Source organism: Spermophilus citellus (genome assembly GCF_964194105.1).
Source record: "Spermophilus citellus genome assembly, chromosome: 10".
NCBI classification, from domain to species: Eukaryota; Metazoa; Chordata; class Mammalia; order Rodentia; family Sciuridae; genus Spermophilus; species Spermophilus citellus.
In genome coordinates, this window is record NC_138197.1 from 131,006,357 (window position 1) to 131,025,060 (window position 18,704).

The 18,704-nt window shown below is 56.3% G+C and overlaps 1 protein-coding gene across 2 annotated transcripts in view; it reads right to left on the minus strand.

The window, feature by feature from the left end:
• Window positions 1-9,727: 9,727 nt before the first annotated feature.
• The window catches only part of NFAM1 (NFAT activating protein with ITAM motif 1), a 31,730-nt gene continuing 22,753 nt past the window's right edge, over window positions 9,728-18,704 (minus strand). Inside the window, exons 5-6 of one of the 2 annotated variants that reach the window (XM_081309561.1) lie at window positions 13,008-13,094; window positions 9,728-11,624 (exon numbers count right to left, since the gene is read on the minus strand). In XM_081309561.1, coding sequence (XP_081165687.1) covers window positions 11,565-11,624; window positions 13,008-13,094 — 147 coding nt within the window. In that variant the 3' untranslated portion in view covers window positions 9,728-11,564. Of the gene's footprint in view, window positions 11,625-13,007; window positions 13,095-17,035; window positions 17,881-18,704 lie in introns of those variants that run through there. The other variant, XM_081309560.1, reaches the window with a different exon arrangement.

Sequence of the window (18,704 nt, forward strand, 5' to 3'; positions counted from 1 at the left end):
GCAGATTTCATTCTCCAAGGCCTTTTCTTTCCTGCAGCCCCCTTTGCTCTTTGGAGCCCTCCTGAATTCTGCAGCGTTTTCCTCTCTGCTTCCGTGCTCATAACGCTTACTACCACCCCCAATGTACCTGCGTTCTTGTCCTTCTCTGGCATGTAGCACTTTTAAGTACTGGGGGTTTGTACTGCTCACTACTATCTATATCCCCAGGGTCCTGCACATAGTAAGTGCTCAAAACGTTTGTTGATTAAATTAATAAATTAATGGAAAATGTGTATATTTAGAGCTTCCCCCCCCCCCCCAGTACTGGGGGTTGAACCCAGGGGGGCTCCACCACTGAGCCACATCCCTGGTCATTTTATTTTTTATTTTGAGGCAGGGTCTTGCTAAGTTGCTCAGGCTGCCCTCATACTTGTGCTTCCTGCCTCAGCCTCCAGAGTTGCTGGGATTGCAGGTGTGTGCCACCGTACCTCACAGAGCTATCTTTAATGCTACCAACTTCGCTTGGGGGAAGGAAAGTGCAGGAAAAATACAGTCATCTGCCAGCGGGTGGCTGAGCTGATACCAGGACGTACTTACAAAACTGGACCCCAGTTCTCTACACAAAGATGTCCTGTGAGGTATCAGAGCCTGTTTCTCCTGTACTAAAAGAGTGTTGTATGAGGGCAGAGATGGGTATTTCAGTAAAGGTGCTGCATGTACCCAGCACAGTGCTGGGCAGTATCAATTATCCCATGTTAAAATCCTAGTTTCCCTTCATGGAAACCCACTCCCCACCCCAAATCATGGGGAAGTGAGAAGTACCCTGCTCAACCCAGGCTGCATTGCCCATCTCTGACAGTGGGCTTGTGGGGACAGTCGTGAGGACTGTCACTGAACAAACTAACTTGAACAGAAATACTGTTCTTTCATGGTGGTGTCCTTGGGAATCCCCTCCGTGGGTCCCTTTGATGGGGGGCGGTATCTGAGATGGAACCGAGGGAGAGGGCTTCCTCTGATGAAGGAGCATGTAGGATCTGCTCCTGGAGAGGGCTGGAGAGGGTTAATTGACCAGAAAAATGCTTACGGAGATCCTGTCTCCTGCGTAGTGGGTCACCAGAGGCAGGCACGCAGAGGAGCCGGCTTGGTAGCAGATGAATGAGTTCTTCCTCTGTCTGTGACTTTACATGGCCTTCTTACAAGGACACCAGTGGTTGGATTTAGGACCCACCCTAATCCAGTGCGACCTGATTTTAAGTTAATTGTATCTGCAAAGACCCTATTTCCAAATCATGTTCCATTCACAGATACCCATGGTCAGGTCTTGGGAAGCTATTTTTTCAACCCACAATGAGGCTCAACAAGACAAGAGCATTTGACTCTGAGAACAGGAGCAGAGCCCCTGAGGCTGCCCAGGTGGATTCCCTTCCCGGCTGGCCACTGCTCTCTTGGGCTTCCTTACCTCCAGCTCATCGCGATCCCAGCACCTAGCCGCTCCCTAACCAGAGCAAGGAGGAAGGCAGCCTTGAATACCAGGCCTTCTCAGGCCTGCCCTTTTGACTGGCCCAATCCAGCTGAGTAGGGCCCTGCCTGCCTGTCTCTCCCCACTGCCTGTCTGGTCCCCACCCCCACCGCATCTGAGATGGACAAGGACAATAAAAGCTATTTCACAAGCAGCTGGTGATTAATCACCAAGTTAATTAAATAGGCAGTAATTGCACTTCAATTCCAGGGGAAGGAATAATGTCTTGGGCAGGGGTGGGTGGTCAGCCTAGGTCCCCTGACAAGGTGGGGCCAGAAGACAGAAAGGGTTTGAAAAGGCAGGAAGAAGAAGCCAAGCAGCAATTTTAAGGAGTGGGTGCTACCACCAGTCCTGAAATGGTTATTTGTCAGATGGTGGGGCTACACGATTAAGCTCATCGCTGCGCTTTTGCGTGTCTGAAATATTTCATTAACAACCACTACCACACACACAAAAAAAAGTCAGGGGGGCGGGTTAAGTATTTCTTAACTCTAGTTTCGGATTTATAAATGGGCTCAAAGACCAGTGTGCCTCACTTTACTCAATAGAGAGGGCCTTAAAATAATGTGTAAATCGAATCCCGTTTGCCCACCCAGTACATCTTAAGGCCGCTGATGCTCTGTCTTCATTTCTGATTGATTTTCCCTGGCAGAGGCGCCAAATTCTTTGCTTTAAGTGTCAGGCTCTCTCTGTCAAGTAGTTAATGACCTATAAAGCACTTAAAATGTACTGGAGGAGATGCTATTTGGAGGCACCCTGCTGCGTATCCTCTCCTATTGTCAGTAATCACCCCTCATTTATTTGCTCTTATTGGTTTAGGATTTGCTATCAGGTTTCCCTAAAGCTGAGCCCACCAGGAAGGGTCCAGTTCTCTGGAGGCCCAAATGGGTGCTGGGGTGGCTATCCAGGAGCAGTGGCAGCGGGTGTGGCCTCTCTTCTCAAGAGCCCTTCAGTTTGGGTGCCGCGCTCAACTCTTGGCCACATGTTCCCTGGCTCTGCCTTTCTCCAGCTGGGTGACCTTGGGCAGTCACTGCCCCCCTCCCAGCCTCGATTTCCTTATCCACAATGCCCCAGAGCTGGTGCCTGTCCTTGGGCAACACCCAAGGATAACACCAGCCTGCAGAGGTCAGTGCCGGGAGCTAGAGAAGAGGCCCAAGGTCAGTGTGATCACAGAGGCTATGGCAGACACATGGTCAAAGCCAAGGCCAGAGTTGGGAGGAAGCATACCCAAGGGGTAAGCCACTGGCCAGAGGGTGAGGAGAGCTTCCCAAAGAGAGCTGACTAGGTCCCCCAGAAGGCGAAGTGTATTAGCTTTCTGTGGCTCCTGGAACCAATTACCACAACGCGGTGGTTTAAGACAACACACATTTATTCTCTCACAGCTCTGGAGGCTGGGAGTGCAAAATAGTTTCAACTGGCAAAAACCAAAGTGTCCGCCGGCTACGCTCCCTCGGAGGCTTTTGGAGAATCCCTTTCATGGCCCTTTCCAGCTTCCAGAGCTGCATCCCCTGGCTACTGCCCCTGCAGTGGGTATCTCCAAGCCTCACTCTGCTCCAGTGACACATGGCCTTCTGCCTGTAATCTCCCCCCGCATCCCTCTTATAATAATCCAGGATGATCTCCCCATCTCAAGAGTCTTAATCACATCGGCAAAGTCTTTGCCATGTAAGGTAATATTCACAAGTTCCAGAGACTAGGAATGTGGACATCAGAGGGTTCTGACACCATTGCTGGGGCTTAAACCTCAGCCACACCCTCCATCAGCTAGGGGGACTTGAGCAAGTTGCTATATATGGCTGAGCCTCGGTTTTCCCATCTGTAAAATGGGACCAGTGCTCATCTCCAGATAAGTCAGGAGGCATCTAACTATCAGGCTGAGGGAGCTTCCTGTGCAAGCCTGGAGGTTGAAAAAGGACCTAGAAGGGCCCTTCTGTAGGAGGGAAGGAGGGAGGGCAAGAGAGGGCACAGGGCAGGGCAGGCTGGAGTGTGTGTGGGGGGGGAGCTGGGCCAGTTCCCAGGAACCATACATATGTGCACTCTGACCTGGGGACAGTGGGCAGGGGACACAGAAAGAGTGTAAACAGTGATGTTTTGTGTTGTTTTATTGAAGTCAAATTCATATAGTAAAACGCACCCTCTTAAAGCGTCTCATTCAGTGGTCGCCAGCCTGTTCATAAGGTGGGGCAACCATCACCCCTATCAAATCCCAGAGCGTTTTCATTATCCCATAAAGAAGCTTGTACTCCTCGGCGGTCCCCAAGAGTGGGACAGTGGAGGATGGAGCATCCTGAAGGGTCTCCACAGTCTCAAACCCAGAAGGAAGACAGGGGCCCCCTGAGCACTGAGTTGTGGGGGGTAGTGAGGTGGACTCAGGGCGAGACCTTCCTGATGCCATGACCCTCTTCAGCGCCCCCAGCTTCCTCCCCTGGTCCCCTGGGGGCAGGAATAACCCAAAGCCCTGGACTGAGGGGAGGCTCCGGGCTCACTGGGCAGGCAGCACCTCGGTCACTGTTTCTGTCTGTGGATCTGGTTCCTCCTTGGAACTCAGTGTGTGCACTTGTCCCCACCGCTCAGAGAGGCCAGCCACTCTATCCCAGCATGCGGCACATCAGCGTCCTCAGCCACAGGAGGCGGTAGGCTGCGGGGCTGCTGCAGGCAGGTGCAGGGTGGGGTGGCCCTGGAGCCCGGAGCCTGACTGAGCAGCCCTGAGACTCCCCACCCCGATCCAGACACGCTGGGTGGCTGTGACCCAGGGGGATAAAGAGGGACCCGGAGGGGCTTCTCTAGGGCTTCCCCGCCCTCTGTCCTGGCTGGGCTCACTCCTGCTGGATTCTGGAGGGTCTCGGGCCCTCCGTGGCCAGGGGGTCTGGGCCTGCCTAGAGGCAGCTGAGACAGGAGGAGGCCATCTGGCGAGGCGAGAGATCATGGTGAGGACATTGCTGAGCCCGCTGAGGCATCCCCTGGCAGTGACAGGGGCTTCTGGGATCAATTAGCAGAACCACCCAACAGGGCTCCCAACCCTGATGCAGTCTGCAGGCACGCGTCACCAGAGCCTCTTGACAGCCTTGGTGGCCAGGAGTTGGGTGGGGGAGTGCTGCTGGCCTTTCCCCCTGCCTGGGCCTCGCCTCCCACGCCTTGGCCCAGAGCCTCTTCCTGCCTGGCAGACAAGAGGGTACTGGCCTTCCAGAACCTTCCTGAGCCTGATTTTTATTGCCTCTCTTCTCCCCATGTTGAGGATATAACCGCATGTCTGGCTTGGCTTTCACATATGTAAAATGGGTCACATACTAATTAAAGATCACTCCTTACAAATTGAAAAGAAAAATCATTCTCCTTTTGCAGCAAGAACAGGCACTGAATTGACAGCAAAGAAAAGGATCAATTTATTCTCTTTTGCTTGTTTGTTTTGTGTTAGAGACTGAACCCAGGGGCGCTTAACCAGAAAGCCATATCCCCAGCTCCCTTCCCCTTTTTGGGGGGGTATCAGGGATTGAACTCAGGGGCACTGGACCACTGAGCCACACCCCCAGCCCTATTTTGTGTTTTATTTAGAGACAGGGTCTCGCTGATTTGCTTAGTGCCTCGCTTTTGCTGAGGCTGGCTTTGAACTCTTGATCCTCCTGCCTCAGCTTCCAGAGCCACTGGGATGACAGGCATGCTTCACCTCACCCACCTTGTTGTTTATTTATTTATTTGTTTATTTTTTAAATATTTTCTAGACATTGATGGACCTTTATTTTATTCATTTATTCATATATGGTGCTGAGACTTGAACCCAGTGCCTCACACGTGCAGACAAGTGCTCTACCACCGAGTCCCAGCTCCAGCCCCTCGTTTACTTTTTAAACAAACAAGACTCAGAGTCAGAGCTCTGACTCTTGAGTCAGGCACAAAAGGGGAAAAATAACGTTCTCCGTGGTGGTGACACTTGGGCCTCCTGGGGAGCGGGCTGTGTGTGGATTGACTTGCTGTGATGTGGTGAGAGGACCAACGAGACTTGGTGAGGGAGAGGGGCCCCCAGAGGCCTCGTGGAGGGAATGGGATTTGAACATCAATCCTCGGGCAAAGAATGAGTGAAGGTCCTCGGGACCAAGAGAGCGGGAGCAGCACAGGCTCAGAGGTGGGGAGTCGGCACAGTGGGTACAGGAGCCATGGATGCGGCTTGGGTCCCGAATGAGCTGACTGACCCTGGTGGAAACGGAGGGGCCTCTTTCCAGCCCCAGCATAGGGCCTGGCGCACAGTCAAGCTGAACCATGTTGCTGAAAGAATGAAGGGTGACAGGAGCCCTGAGGGCAGGGCTAGGGTCAGCCTGGATCCTGCGGACAGTGGAAGGCTCCGTGAGGTTGCAGTGGGTGTGAGGTGGGCCCCACGTGGCCTTGGATGTCCAGGACCCCCAGAACCATTTGCAGAGAAGCCTGTTCCTTCCCTGTGGAATGATCTTGGACCCTTCCTTGGTGATAATGCAATGACCATGACCACAGGTTCCTACAGGGTTTTGAGAGGGTCAGGGCGTGGTCATAGCTCCACCGTAGAAAGGTCTATTAGGTGCAGAGACAGGGAAGCGCTGGAGGAGGAGGGGGTGGAGGGAGGCTCTGATGGTTGAGTTTGGCAGTGGGAAGATCGGGGATAAGGGAGAAAAGTCAGCCCTGGATCAGGACCATTGTGTGTGTGTGTGTGTGTGTGTGTGTGTGTGTGTGTGTGTGTGTACATGCACCCCTTCATGGGTGCATGTGGGCAGCACTGTGTCCTGAGCCAAGAACAGGAGCTCAGCTAGGGTCTGACCTACAGGCCCAGAGTGTCCAGTGGGGAATGGGGACGGGGCAGGTAAGGGGAGACAGAGAAAAATCCAGCAGTCCCTGGCCCCTCAAGGCCCATGAAGTAGTAAAATAAAATCAGACATAGCCACTTGCAAAGTAAGTTTTCAGGTAATGAGAGGGTTGTAAAGCGAACAATGCCAATTACAGCCGCATTAGCCTGGATTATAAAGCTTCTAAGGGGTGACTCGCACCCCAGGCCTGCTGTGCGGGAATTTCCAGAGAGACCTGGGATCCCAACGGCCAGCTGCCAGGACCAGGCCTCACAGCAGGCGTGGGCTGCCAGGCAGGTGCGGCTCAAGGACCCCTTGGGCTACCTCCACTGCCCCAGGAGACTGAACACCAGGAGGCAGGAGGGTCCCTATTTTACCGCCAACACACGTACAATTTGGGAAACTGAATATGAGCCTTGCAAGGATGACAGTCTAACTGAAGGAAATGTGTCCCTCCGCGGCTCTTTCTGCAACCCCCCCACCCCGCAATCCATCGCCCCTCACCTGACCCGTGGGGGCAGGAGAACCATACGGGTTTGGAGCCAGCCCAGGTTTGCCCTCCCCGGGCTGTGTGACCCTTAGCCAGTCAGCTTCCCTGAGCTGTAGTTCCTGCTTTGGTAAATTGGGGCTATGGGTTCCCTACTTCCTAGCACTGTTTTTAGGATTAAATCAAATTTCATGGCATGATCTCTGTGCCTGACTACTGGGCACTGTCATTGGGACTTTAAATGCCCACACCCTGAACCCCAGGAGCCCCTAGCCATGTTTTGTAGCCTGGCACAATGACAGGAGCCTGTAATTCCAGACATTCAGGAAGCTAGGGCAGGAGAATCACAAGTTGGAGGCCAGCCTGTTTCAGATTTAAAAAGTGAAAAGGGCTGGGGATGCAGCTCAGTAGTAGAGCGCTCCTCCGTTAAATCTAAGAACTGAAAAAAAAAAAAAAAGTTTTGTAGATGTTGTCCAAGGAGGCGCACACAAGAATGTTCCCTGCAGAACCTTACTCGAGGTTGAAAAATCGTAAACAACTGAAGAGGCCATTGGTAGGGGCCTGATTAAATCAGGATCCATCCGTCCTGTGAGTCCTCGGCTGTAATTAGAGTCTGGCAGCTCCTACATGCTGGCTCGGGCACATCCCCACCACGTGGGGCCGCGTGAACAAAGCCAGAGCTGACAACTTCTACAGAACGGCTCCACCTCAGCTCTCAGAACCCCCGCAGATGCCCCGTATGTCCCCATAGGGGTATAAAAATGCGATAAGAACCGTGAAGAACGCTGGCATTGTCGCAGTGTTGTGACCCTAAAATGGCAGTGACTTGGGAGGCTGAGGCTTGAGGATCACAAGTCTGAGGCAACTTAGCAAGACCCACCCTGTCTCAAAGTAAAATTTAAAAAGGGGCTGGGGATGGGGCTCAGGGGTGTGCCCTCGCCTGGCATGTGGTACAGCCTAGGTTTGACCTCATGTGCCACAGACCTAAATAAAAACAGCAAAGAGGAAAACACTCCCATGTGACCTTGGGGTTACCTCTGGGAGGGGCCTAGGGTGGAGGCTGGGGTGGAGGCTGGGGTGTGGCAGGCACAGCAGAAGGAATACCGTCTTGCTGTAGCTCTACCACAGCATGTGTCTGTGTCCTCTGCTTAGACACTCGCTCAAAATGGGCCAATGCCAAGTGCAGAGAGTACGGCCTGACCCACACACTGTCAAGACTCCGCCAAGACCCAGAGGCCCAAATCACGACCACAGTTCAAGGGAGGAATGAGAAAGGAAGGTGTCTCAGAGCTTCACGTTGATGTCCCCAACACTGAAGTCTGGATTTAGAGCTGGCAATGCCCCTCTGGGCAAATGACATCCCCTAGCATTGGGCAGCCGGGGGTACACCTCAGCCTGGCTGGGCTGAGGCAAAGGCCACCTCTCCTGGAGGAGCCGTCTGCCAAGAGAACTATTGAACTACGTAAAAATCCATCCCTGAAATCCCAGAGGCATCCTCAGAGTGGAGCGTGGCCTTTAAATTAGACGGGGAAAAGGCAGGTTTGTTGGTAACTTGATTTCAGGTTAGTGAGGGCTGGAGGCCAGAGCGGTAGCAGCGCCCGGCTGAGGCCACCTGCGGAAGTCCTGCGGTCCTGGCTGGGAAGGGAACCCAGCCTCACGGAGGATCAGGATTGGAGCCACAGGCACATGTTCCCATGGAAACTCAGCTGCACAGAAGCCTCTGGAAATTTTTTTTTGCTGAGGAGGGGCCACCACTCCTGCACCCACTTCAGGATCCTGGGCTCGGTTTCCAGGAAGGATTTTCTCACGTTCGTGTGTGTTGGGAGGAGCAGGCGCTAGGGAGGGTGGGTGGCTGAAACCCTCTGGAGCCCCAGACAGGGGCCATGGTTTCTAGCCATTTATCGCCCTGTTAGAGGCCAAGGGTAAGGAGCCTGCCCGGTCAGAAGTCCTTGAAAAGACTCAGATGCCCTGAGGCTCTGAAGAGCAGGTGGCCTTGGAGGGTGGGCAGGCTGGGCCACGAGAGAGAGTGGGCTGTCCCTCAGGGGCAGGGCAGGGGCAGGCAGAGGCCGCATCACTAAGACCCTGAGCCACAGGGCGGCCCTTTGGCACGGGCCTCCTTCCCTCCTAAGCTCTGTCCACGCTCAGGACGGTCACAACCACCCTTCCTTGGTGGAGCTCCAAGGACCCCTCCCCCCTGTCCTACTCTATCCTCTTCTCCTCTTCCAGGGACCCCCTGGCCCCAGAACCCCTGTCCTCCTCTCTGCTCGCCTTGCCCACTCTCCGGCCCTGGACAGCTCCAGCCTGTCGCCTGAGCAGGCTGCTTCTCCACAGCTGTGGCGTCCCGCCCAGGGAAGCCTGTCCCCCACTCAGCACACTCCCTGGGCTCTGCCCAGCAGCCTGCTTCTCTGAAGGATGAATCCCAGAGGGAACTGCACCCGCTGGGCCCTGCGAGAGCCAGGGAGTCCTCCACCGTCCTCTCAGACACACCAAGGGGCCTGAGGGTCACTGGAAACCAAGGCTCGGGAGGGCCAGGACTCGCTAAGTCACACTGTGGCTGGAGGTGGAGCTGGGAGCCAGGAGGCCCAGTGGCCACCCTGCCCTAGAGGGACAGCTCCTCTCTCTCTCCCGAGTCACAGCTGCTCCCTCGCTGTCTCCTGCTCCCCTCGACCCTGCACCAGCTCACCTGAGGCTCTCAGTCCTGGCGGTCTGGGGCCAGGTGCCCCGTCTTCTGTGCTGCCCACTGGGAGTCCCAGGACATTCTCCCCCAGCCTCCCTCCCGTCAAAGGCCCTCTCAGTCCCCCCTTCACCCCGCACCCTCTTCCTCCTCTTTCCCCCTCTCTGCTCACTCACTGGAGCTCACGGCACCTGCTGGCCTCCCGGCTCTGCACCCATCTGGCCAAGTCTGTGTCCAGAGCTCAGTACTCAAGGGTGTCTCAGGCCACAGACAGGAGCCGGGATTTTATTCCACACGAAATGGGAACCAGGGGTGGTTTTGAGCAGGGCAGGGATCCTTGAGCTGCTTGGTAGAAGAGACCGTGGGCAGGGCCACTGCAGGGGGCTGTGATGGGGGGGCCTGGGCCAGGACACACTGAAGTCCCTGCCAGGGTCCCCTCACTCCCCTGGAGAAGGCTAGAAAAGCCCAAGTCCCAGTCAGGAGGTTCAGGGGTCAAGGACAGAGAGGCCCAGGAGGCGGGGGAGGCAGCCCTGGCCAAGAGGCTCCTCTGGTCCTGCTGGCTGCAGTTTTCACTCCCCTGACCCCCACCGCAGGCTGCTGGAGGCTGAGTCTGAAGCTGGCTCTGAGCGAGGCTGCTGCCCTCCCTCCACAGGCTTGGACCTCACCAAACTCAGCCTCCGCAGCCCAGCCTGGTGATCCTGCTCAGGGTGGCCTAGAACCTAGTCAGGAGGCCAACAACCATCATAAGGGCCCAGGGAGGCCCCGTGCCACCTAGCAGAGTGCCTGGGGACACCTGGCGGTCATCAGGGCCACCCTCAGCCTTTCTCCCCACAGAGGACCTGATCTGCAGAGCAGGAGGTACTGACCGAGTGCTGGTGGCCCAGGGCTGCTTGGGTCCCCCACCCTACATGGGGATATTATAGTGGCCTTGAGGCACCCTAGAGACTTCTGGAGCAGCCTGGGAGGGAGGACCCAGGGGAAGGGGACAGATGACAGCCTGTGTGACCCTGAGCCCGCCTGCCTGGGGAACAGTGGTTCAGCTACCTTGCAGGGCTGCTTCCAGGGTGAGACGAGGAGTCACTTGAGCACCCGGAGGAGCAGACAGGCTCTGGGTCAGGCCCTGGGGAGCCACTGTTCTCCCAGCCTCCACCGCAACACAGAGACCATCTGCCCATCCAGGGGTGGGGCACCACACCAGGCAGCTGGACCACCATGGGAAAGGGAAGGGCTGAGGCAGCCAGGGTGGGCACGGTGTCCCATCTGGGTCAACACACGGGGGCCAGGAATGGGGCCGAGGATGGGAGTCAGAGGAGGCTGGATGGAGCTGCAGGTGGTGGGTTCAGGACCTGCCAGACAGAGCAACGTTGGGGGATAGGGTCTTGGGATGGAAAGGAGGAGCCAGGCCACGGAGACAACCCGGGGAGTCTCGTGGGGAGAGGGGAGAGCTCTGGCCACTCACCCAGCTCCTGCTCAGCCGGGCCTCTGCTGCACCCTAACACACCAGAACCCCCTTCTCAACAGCGTGCACAGGACCTTTTCTGCTCCAGGCCCCAGTCTGACGACCACCACTTGCCACATCCTCAGCCTGCGTATCTGTCCCTTGAGCCCCGTCTTGAGCCCCATGCTCCCGTGCCAGCCTCCTCCTCTGGGCAGGTGGGGTGTTCGCCTCTCCCCCCAACAGCACTTGTACACAGCACTGATGGGGGCCCTCGCTGTGTTCTCTCGGAGGGCTCATGGGCTGCACAGCAAGATGCCGGCTGGCACCAGGTGAGCCACACAGGCTCTGTGGGCAGGCACGGGCAGGTGAGGAGGCCTTCAGGAAGAGGCTGGGTCCCAGCGAGCCCCCAGGAACTGAGCAGCACTTCGCCAGCTGCAGCAGGGGAGGGAGATGGGACAGCCTAGGGAGGACCTGAAGAAGGGAAGCACTTGTCTGGGTGCAGGATGGGGGCCAGTGGCCACGGCAGGAGGACCTCGGATGTGAGGTTGAGGCCATGGGCGGGCCCTCACTCTTCATTCAGGTCAAGTTCTTGGGTTCAGGTCAAGGCCACACCCTGGGCTTCTGATCCAGGACAAGCGCTATGGCTGATGGAACCTGTCCTAGAGATTTTCATAGACCAGGTTCAATTCACTGTCGTCCTCAAACCTACGCAGTCTCTCCTGGGAAAGAAAGAATGGGGAGGAATAGAAGAGGGAGAAAGGAAGGGGTGGAGAGAGAGAGGAAGGGGTGGAGAGAGAGAGGAAGAAGAGATAAGAAAAAAGAGAAAGGGATAAAGAAGGAAGGAAAGAGAGAAGGAAGGAAGGAAGGAACATTAGGTAGGTAAAAGTGGACTTGCAGTAATTCAGTTTTCACGGGAGGCAAACAGATCACTTCCTGGGCAGAACTGACAGAGACGGCTGCCCTCCGCCCAAGGCCACCCCAGCAGCCTCTCCTGTCACCACGCTGCTGCCCCTGCCCCTGCCTCCAACTACATTGGCCCTCTGCCTGCCCCGCGCACCCCACTCCCTGACTCCCTCCCACTCACTTGCAGGGTTCAGGTCTCAGGGAGCCCTCCCTACCCCCAGCCCTGGCCTGGGCCCTTCTTGGAACCACCCCTCACAATGGGACTTTATATGTCTCTGCGTGTCCGTGGGGTCAGTGACTTTGTTCTTACAGGCCAAGGCTCCCAGAGGACAGGGACATACCTCACTCCTCTGTCCAGCACCCAGGGCCTGGGACAACGGTGGGCACTGCCTGACATCTTTAGGGGTCCCCGAGGCCCTGCTAATCAGGGCCTAATCTGGAGCTTGAGAATGAGATTCACCATGCAGTCCCAACCTGGGCTGGGGGGCACCCTGCACACCCTGCCGGCTCTTCCATGGTGCCTGGGGACCCCCCCTTGGGGGCTCCTATCCTGGCTTGACACCCTTTGCACTTTATAACGTTCAGAGCTCCAGTGCAGGTGTTACTCTTTTGGGTTCTGGGATGGATGGTGTTGCAGGAAAACATCACTCATCCACTTAGCAGATGAGCAAACTGAGGTTAAGGAGAGAAACTGTGATTGAGTAATTGGCCCGAGGCCCCATCATGGTCCCAGCAGAGCCCTGACCAGGCCACCCAACCTGGCACAAACTCAGCTCCAGCTCTAAATTAGTGAAGCCCAGCCTGGGGGCATCTATGTGCCCAGCACTGTCGACCAGATTGGCCAGTGTAGACACTGCGCTGTGCCCTCCAGGGGTAGCTCTAATGGCCACACTCATGGCGCCCACTCCTGGGCAGCCCTCTCAGCACAGCAATTGCCTCTCCTTGTGGCAATTCTGTGAGGTGGAGACTGTTTTAACTCTTCAGTTACAGACCAGGAGACAGCCCAGAGAAGGTAGTACCTTGGTCAGGGATGCCCAGCTGCTAGGGGTGGCTCGGAAGTCGGAACCCCCTTTGCCTTGGGAGGGTGCTGGGAGACAACAGCTGGGGTGAGTTCTGCCGTCTCCGCAGCCCCACTGTACAGATGAGAAGGTAGGGGCCGTGGAGAGCCGGGCCTGGCCTGCGCCCCAGCCTCCACATACCTGGGAGGGGCGGTTCCTGGCCGAGGGTGGGCTGCTGGCCTCGCTCTCGATGTAGGCGTAGACCTCGGGCTCGGGGTGCTCCAGGGCCTGCGGGAGGAAGACAGGGAGCAGGTCAGAGGCAGGTGCCGGGGAGCCGCAGCCCCAGCAGCCAGCCTCTCTGCCCGTCACTGTCCCGTCGTGTTGCGGGAGCCCAGGGGCAGGCAGTGCCATGCTGGAGTGGCCACACTGCCCCACGCACTGACCCACCAGGCCATCTCTGTCACCTCACCTGCTCCCCTCCTCGCCCAGGGCCACGTCCTCTCTGCTCCAACCACCTCCTCAAGGACCTCAGCAGAGTATGTGCTGGGCCCCGGGTCCAGACGCCCACTCACCTGGCAAGACGAGGGTCCCTGTCTGCCCCACCAGCCTGCCTGTCCTTGCCCGTGAGGGCACGGCCACCAGCAGCTCCTGGGTGACACTCATACCTACTGCTCCCTTGGGCACCCGCCCAGCATCCGCCTCACTCCTGGTTCAAAGTCCTTACCCCTTCAAGGGTCCCAAGCCCACCCCACTAGCCTCTCCTGCCATCCACACCGTTAGGCCTCCCCTGACCCACTGCCCATCGGGGGCTCACGGATAACCCAGGGTCCTCTGAGACCACACTCCCCACCCATCAAGCCTGGACCCTGGGGGGAGTCTGAAGCCCAGCTCAGGCTCTCAGTGCACCCCCCTCTCATTTTCCTTGTACTCCGCCGCTGCCCCTCCCAGCCACCTGGTTCCAGCCATTCCCACTCCCCATTCTGACCACAGCCCACGCAGCCCAAGGCTCCCTGGTGAAGGGGGAGCAGCACTGGGGCCAGGGCTGGGAGCCTGGCCCCGAGGCCCCCTGAACCCAGCTCCATCAGAGACTGGCTCTCCCCAGGCTCCTGCCAGATTGGAAGCCCCTGAGGCAGGGACTGTGTCTGGTTTGTCTCTGATTCCTGAACCTAAGCTGCTCTTGGCACAATGAGAGCATCACCAAGTCAACTATGAAGGGGCCACCTCCCTCATTTGGGTGTATCCCAGGGTCACACTCTCTTGGCCCAAGCTCCAGAGGCCTGACCACAGACCTTAAGGTAGTAGAGAAAACCAGGCTTTGACGCCAAATGAGACCAAGTTCAACTCCTAGTTCTAATATTTGCCAGCCAAGGGCAAACCCTTAAAAAAAAAAAAACTCTGTGCCTCAGTTTCTGCATCTATTAATGGGGGCTATCTTGAGGTCCAATGCAGGATTAAATGAGATATTATACACCAGGGGACCAACACAGAATTGGGCAAATAGTAGGTGCTTAATGAGCAGTGATTGAATGTCTTGAAGAAAGATATCATTGTCCTCCTCCCTCTGAAGCCCTAGCCTGGACTCACCCCAGACCTCACTGGGCTACAGAGCAGAGCCCCCCAACAGCCTGAGTAAGAGGCAGCAGCCTTCCCTTCCCTGAGTGTACGTGTCATATGGATGCCGGCTGGTTGCCAAGGAGGCGGTTTCCCTGGCAACAGTCAAGCAGGGGTTGCTGAGGCAGGCTGGAGAGACAGGTGGTGCTCAGAGGCAGGAGGAGGGCGGGGAGGTGGGAGGGGAGGAGGGCGGGTGGCGCTGGGGAGCAGCGGGGCATGAAAACCCGCGTAATCAACCATTTGGCACTTGGGAGACCCTCACACTTCAAGGGCATCTGACACAGGGATGCTGGGGTTCCCCAGAGGTCCTGTTTAGGGGCTCTCTGAACCAGAAAGAGCGTGGGTCTTGGGAGAGAGGTTTCTAACCTGCCTTCGTTCCGAGGAGGAACCCCACTTTCAAGGGAAGGAAACTTCCAAGGCCTTCTCTGACCCTTGCGGGTCCTGGCGCCCGTCCAGAGACCCAGGACGAGGTGCGCTGCTCAGTGGCCCGCACTCCCCACCCCTCCCCCAGGCCCGGGCCTCTCAGGTCTGACAGGCCGGACAGTCCCTCTGGGCTGGGCATTTCTGGTCACAGAGCAGGGGAGAAGCAGCCTCCTTGCCACACCTCAGCTGGGTGGCAGGTCTGGGTCACAGGTGGCCCCTTCTGCCCCGCCCAGTACATGTGGGCTGCCTAGCACAGGTGATCCCCAGAGGCCAGGGCTATCCCAGCCAGAGAAGAACACTTGCCCTGCGACCCTTCAGGCCTCAGACCCACAGATTGAGCGTGCTGTGGCGCAAATGAGGGGCCGAGAGCAGCAGAGATGGCCACCAGCAGCTGCGAGTGCAGCCTGTGGCAAGGCCTGACCGGCTGGGTCATCGTACACAGGGTCTGACTGCAGCAGCAGGCTGTGGAACACAGGGTGCCGCCTTGTCAGCGGACACCCTGACAAGGCCAGGTGCCCTCCCTCCACTGTGCCCGATGGGAGGAGGCAGGGCTGGCCTCTCCGGGGGTTGCCCGTGGGCTGTGCCGGGCAGGGCTGTGCCGGGCAGTGGTCATTGGTCTAAGACTCAGGTCCTACGGCCTTTTGCCTCCTGCTGCCCAGGGTAATGGTGCCGACCTGCCTGGTCACCAGCCAAGCAAAGGTGTGGCAGCAGTGCCAAGGCCATGCCCTGGTGGGCTGGGGCAGGGCAGAGTCAGCTGCCTTGGGCCTGGTGCTGGGTCCCTGGGTGAGAGCTGAGGGTGCTGCATAGAAAGGAGCTGACTCAAGGGAGAAAGAGCACCTGCTTTAGGTCGGGGGCTCAGCACGTCTGAAGTGAGCAGCCCCCTGCTCTGACGGCGTGGGGACGGCTTTTCCAGCACTGTGTCCGAGTTGGGTGCTAGAAAGGTCCTTTGGCAGCAAAGAGAGCAGGGAGGGCTGGAAGAGAGAGCAGGAAGGGGACACACATGGCCAGGCGGAGCTGAGGGGAGGGTCCAAACGCTACCCAGGGAAGCCAACCCCGCACCGACGCCCCACGTTGGCCACGATGTCCCTCTGTCCTGCACCCCGGCCACCCTGAAAAGGAAGAGACGATTCCTGAGCACCTATGTGCGCGGGGCGCTGGCTGCTGTGGGGCGGGAAGGAGGCTCCAGTCAGAGACACTCACCGAAGCTCACGGTGGCCATGAAGGCTACCGCGAGGCTGGAGAAAGGCCACAGAGTCTGGGTGGGGGTGAGGGAAGGGAGAGGTCAGGAGAGCGCCCGGAAGGCCTCCAGCAGAAAGCTGGAGGGAGACACCCTGGGGCAGCAGAGGAGCCAGCGTGGGGCGCTGCAGTGGCTGGGCAGCACCTGGGGACATGAGAGCTTGGAGGTTGTGAGCTCTGACTTTAGGTGCCAGGGAGCTTCCAAAGGACCATGGTGACTTTGAGAATTACTTCAAGGACTCCATCTGCAGGGATCAGGATGGACTGGGCCCCAGCTACTGGCTCTGAAACCCGCGAGCCTCGTCCTGGGCTCTCCCAGGGCCTTGCTGAGGGGGACTTCCTCGCGCACATCCACCTGCCCTCCCTCCCTCTTCCCTCACTGGGATGACCCTGCAGTCTGTTGGCCCTCCAGGAGTCCCCAGCTCCTCGCCGCCTCCCCTCTCAGGGACTTCTCTACCAGATCGCCGCTCCTCTAGTCCCCCTGCCCCTCGGGGACCTCGCCACCGAGGCTCTGAGCAGAGGGGTACGACCTGTCAGTGGTTTAGTGGGATCGCTCTGGCTGCTGCCATCCTAGGCAGACTGGGGACAAGGATGAAAATAGGCCACTGATTAGAGACCCACAGCAGTTCTCCAGGCAAGGGGCGGGGGAGGCCAGAGCAGAACCGGATCAGGATACGGTTTGAAGCCAGGTGTGCCGATGGGTCAGATTTGGGCGATGATCAAAAGAGAGAAGGAAAGGACAGCTTCAAAATGTCTAGCCTGAGCCACGGGAGAACAGAGTATCGTCTCCTACGACGGGAAGGGCGGGAGGGAGACGCGCTTGTTGGCTAAAGAACTGGAGCTTGGTTGGAGGCGGATGCCCATTAGACATCCAAGTGAGGAGGGTCTGGCCTTCAGAGATGTCCCGGCTGGAGATACAAACTTGGAGGTAGGTGTTCAGCACCTTGAGGCCAAGTGAGGTCACCGGGAGAGGGGAGTGAGGACAGAAGTCAGGGGTCCCAGCACTGGGCTCTAATGGTTACTCCATGTTTAGAGGTGAGGGTTCCACAGTTCCTGGAAGTGGGGCAGTGAGCCAGGGCAGGCTCAGGAGAGAGTAGAATGTCCCAGAATCAAGTGAAGACAGTATCGAGGAGGAGGGAGAACTCAGTGGTGTCAGATGCTGTTGATTCTTCAAGGAAGAGGAGAACCAAGAACTGCTTGCTGGATTTCACAATTCGGAGTCGTGGGTGTCCCCGAGGAGGGAGACTGTTCTCTGATTATGACAGAATTATCCAGAAATAAAAAACAGAATGGTCACTGGGTGTGGTGGTGCACGCCTATAATCCCAGCTGTTTGGGAGGCTGAGGCAGGAGGATCATGGGTTCAAAGCTAGCCTCAGCAATAGTGAGGCACTAAGCAACTCAGTGAGGCCCTGACTTTAAATAAAATACAAAATGGGGCTGGGGATGTGGCTCAGGGGTTGAGTGCCCCTGAGTTCAATCTCCAGTACCAAAAAAAAAAAAAAAAAAAAAAAAAAAAACCCAGAAAGATCTCCAGAAAATAATAATTAAAGTAAGCAAAACAGTTTAAGTAACCAGTAGGGCAAGGAAGAATTCTCAATGGGAAGTTTAGATTGAAAGATCATAAAAGTATGACATATCCAAAATCTTACGGGGCTGGGGATGGAGTTAAGTGATAGAGTGCTTGCCTCATGTGAGTAAGGTCCTGGTTTGATCCTCAGTACCGCAAACAACAACAAAAAGAGAATCTCCCCTGAGTCTTTATGGGATGAAGTTAAAGCCATATTTAAGGTGAAGTTCATATCCTAAAATGCACAAATTAGAAAAGAATGATCAAAAACTAAGTAGCTGGGCACAGTGGCACACACCTGTTAATCCCAGCAACTCAGGAGGCTGAGGCAGGAGGATCACAAATTCAAGGCCTAAGGCAGGAGGATCAAAAGTTCTGGGCTACTTAGTGAGACCCTGTCTCAAAATAAAAAATTTAAAGGACAGGGGATGTAGTTCAGTGGTAGAGCACCCCTAGGTTCAGTACCCAGTACTGTCCAAAAAGAAGAAGAAAGAGAATTTAAAAATCCTTCCCAGAGGTCTTAGGCAGTACAATAAAGTAGGGGAGAGAAAGGAGGTGGGAAGATTAGAAAGAAAAAAGTCAAATTTTGATGATTCATAGAGGACATGAATAGGCTCCAAGAAAATCCAAAGGAATCTACAAAGAAAGTATCAGAATTAATGAGTAAATTCAGCAAGGTCACTCTATATAATGCCAATATGCAGATCAATCACATCTCTGCATACCAGCAGTAGGTGACTTGAAGACAAAGACAACACCTGTGCCCTAAAGCCTCATCAAGAGGGTCAATGACACCATCAACGTAGTCTATGACAGTGCTGGGCGCACAGTAGGCACACAGCCAACGTCTCCTGAGACCATTCTGATTGTTGTTAGAGTCATTTTTCTTTGCCCAGGTCCAGTCCCAGCCTGTGGACCCTTGTCTCAAGGGCTTAGCAAAGTCCCGTGGTCTCTTCTCACACCTCCTTTCTGGTCCTGAACTGCTCCTGGGACCTGCAGACCGTTGGGCCTCTGCCACACTCTCGAGTCAGCTGACCCCCAGAGGATACTGCACACAGG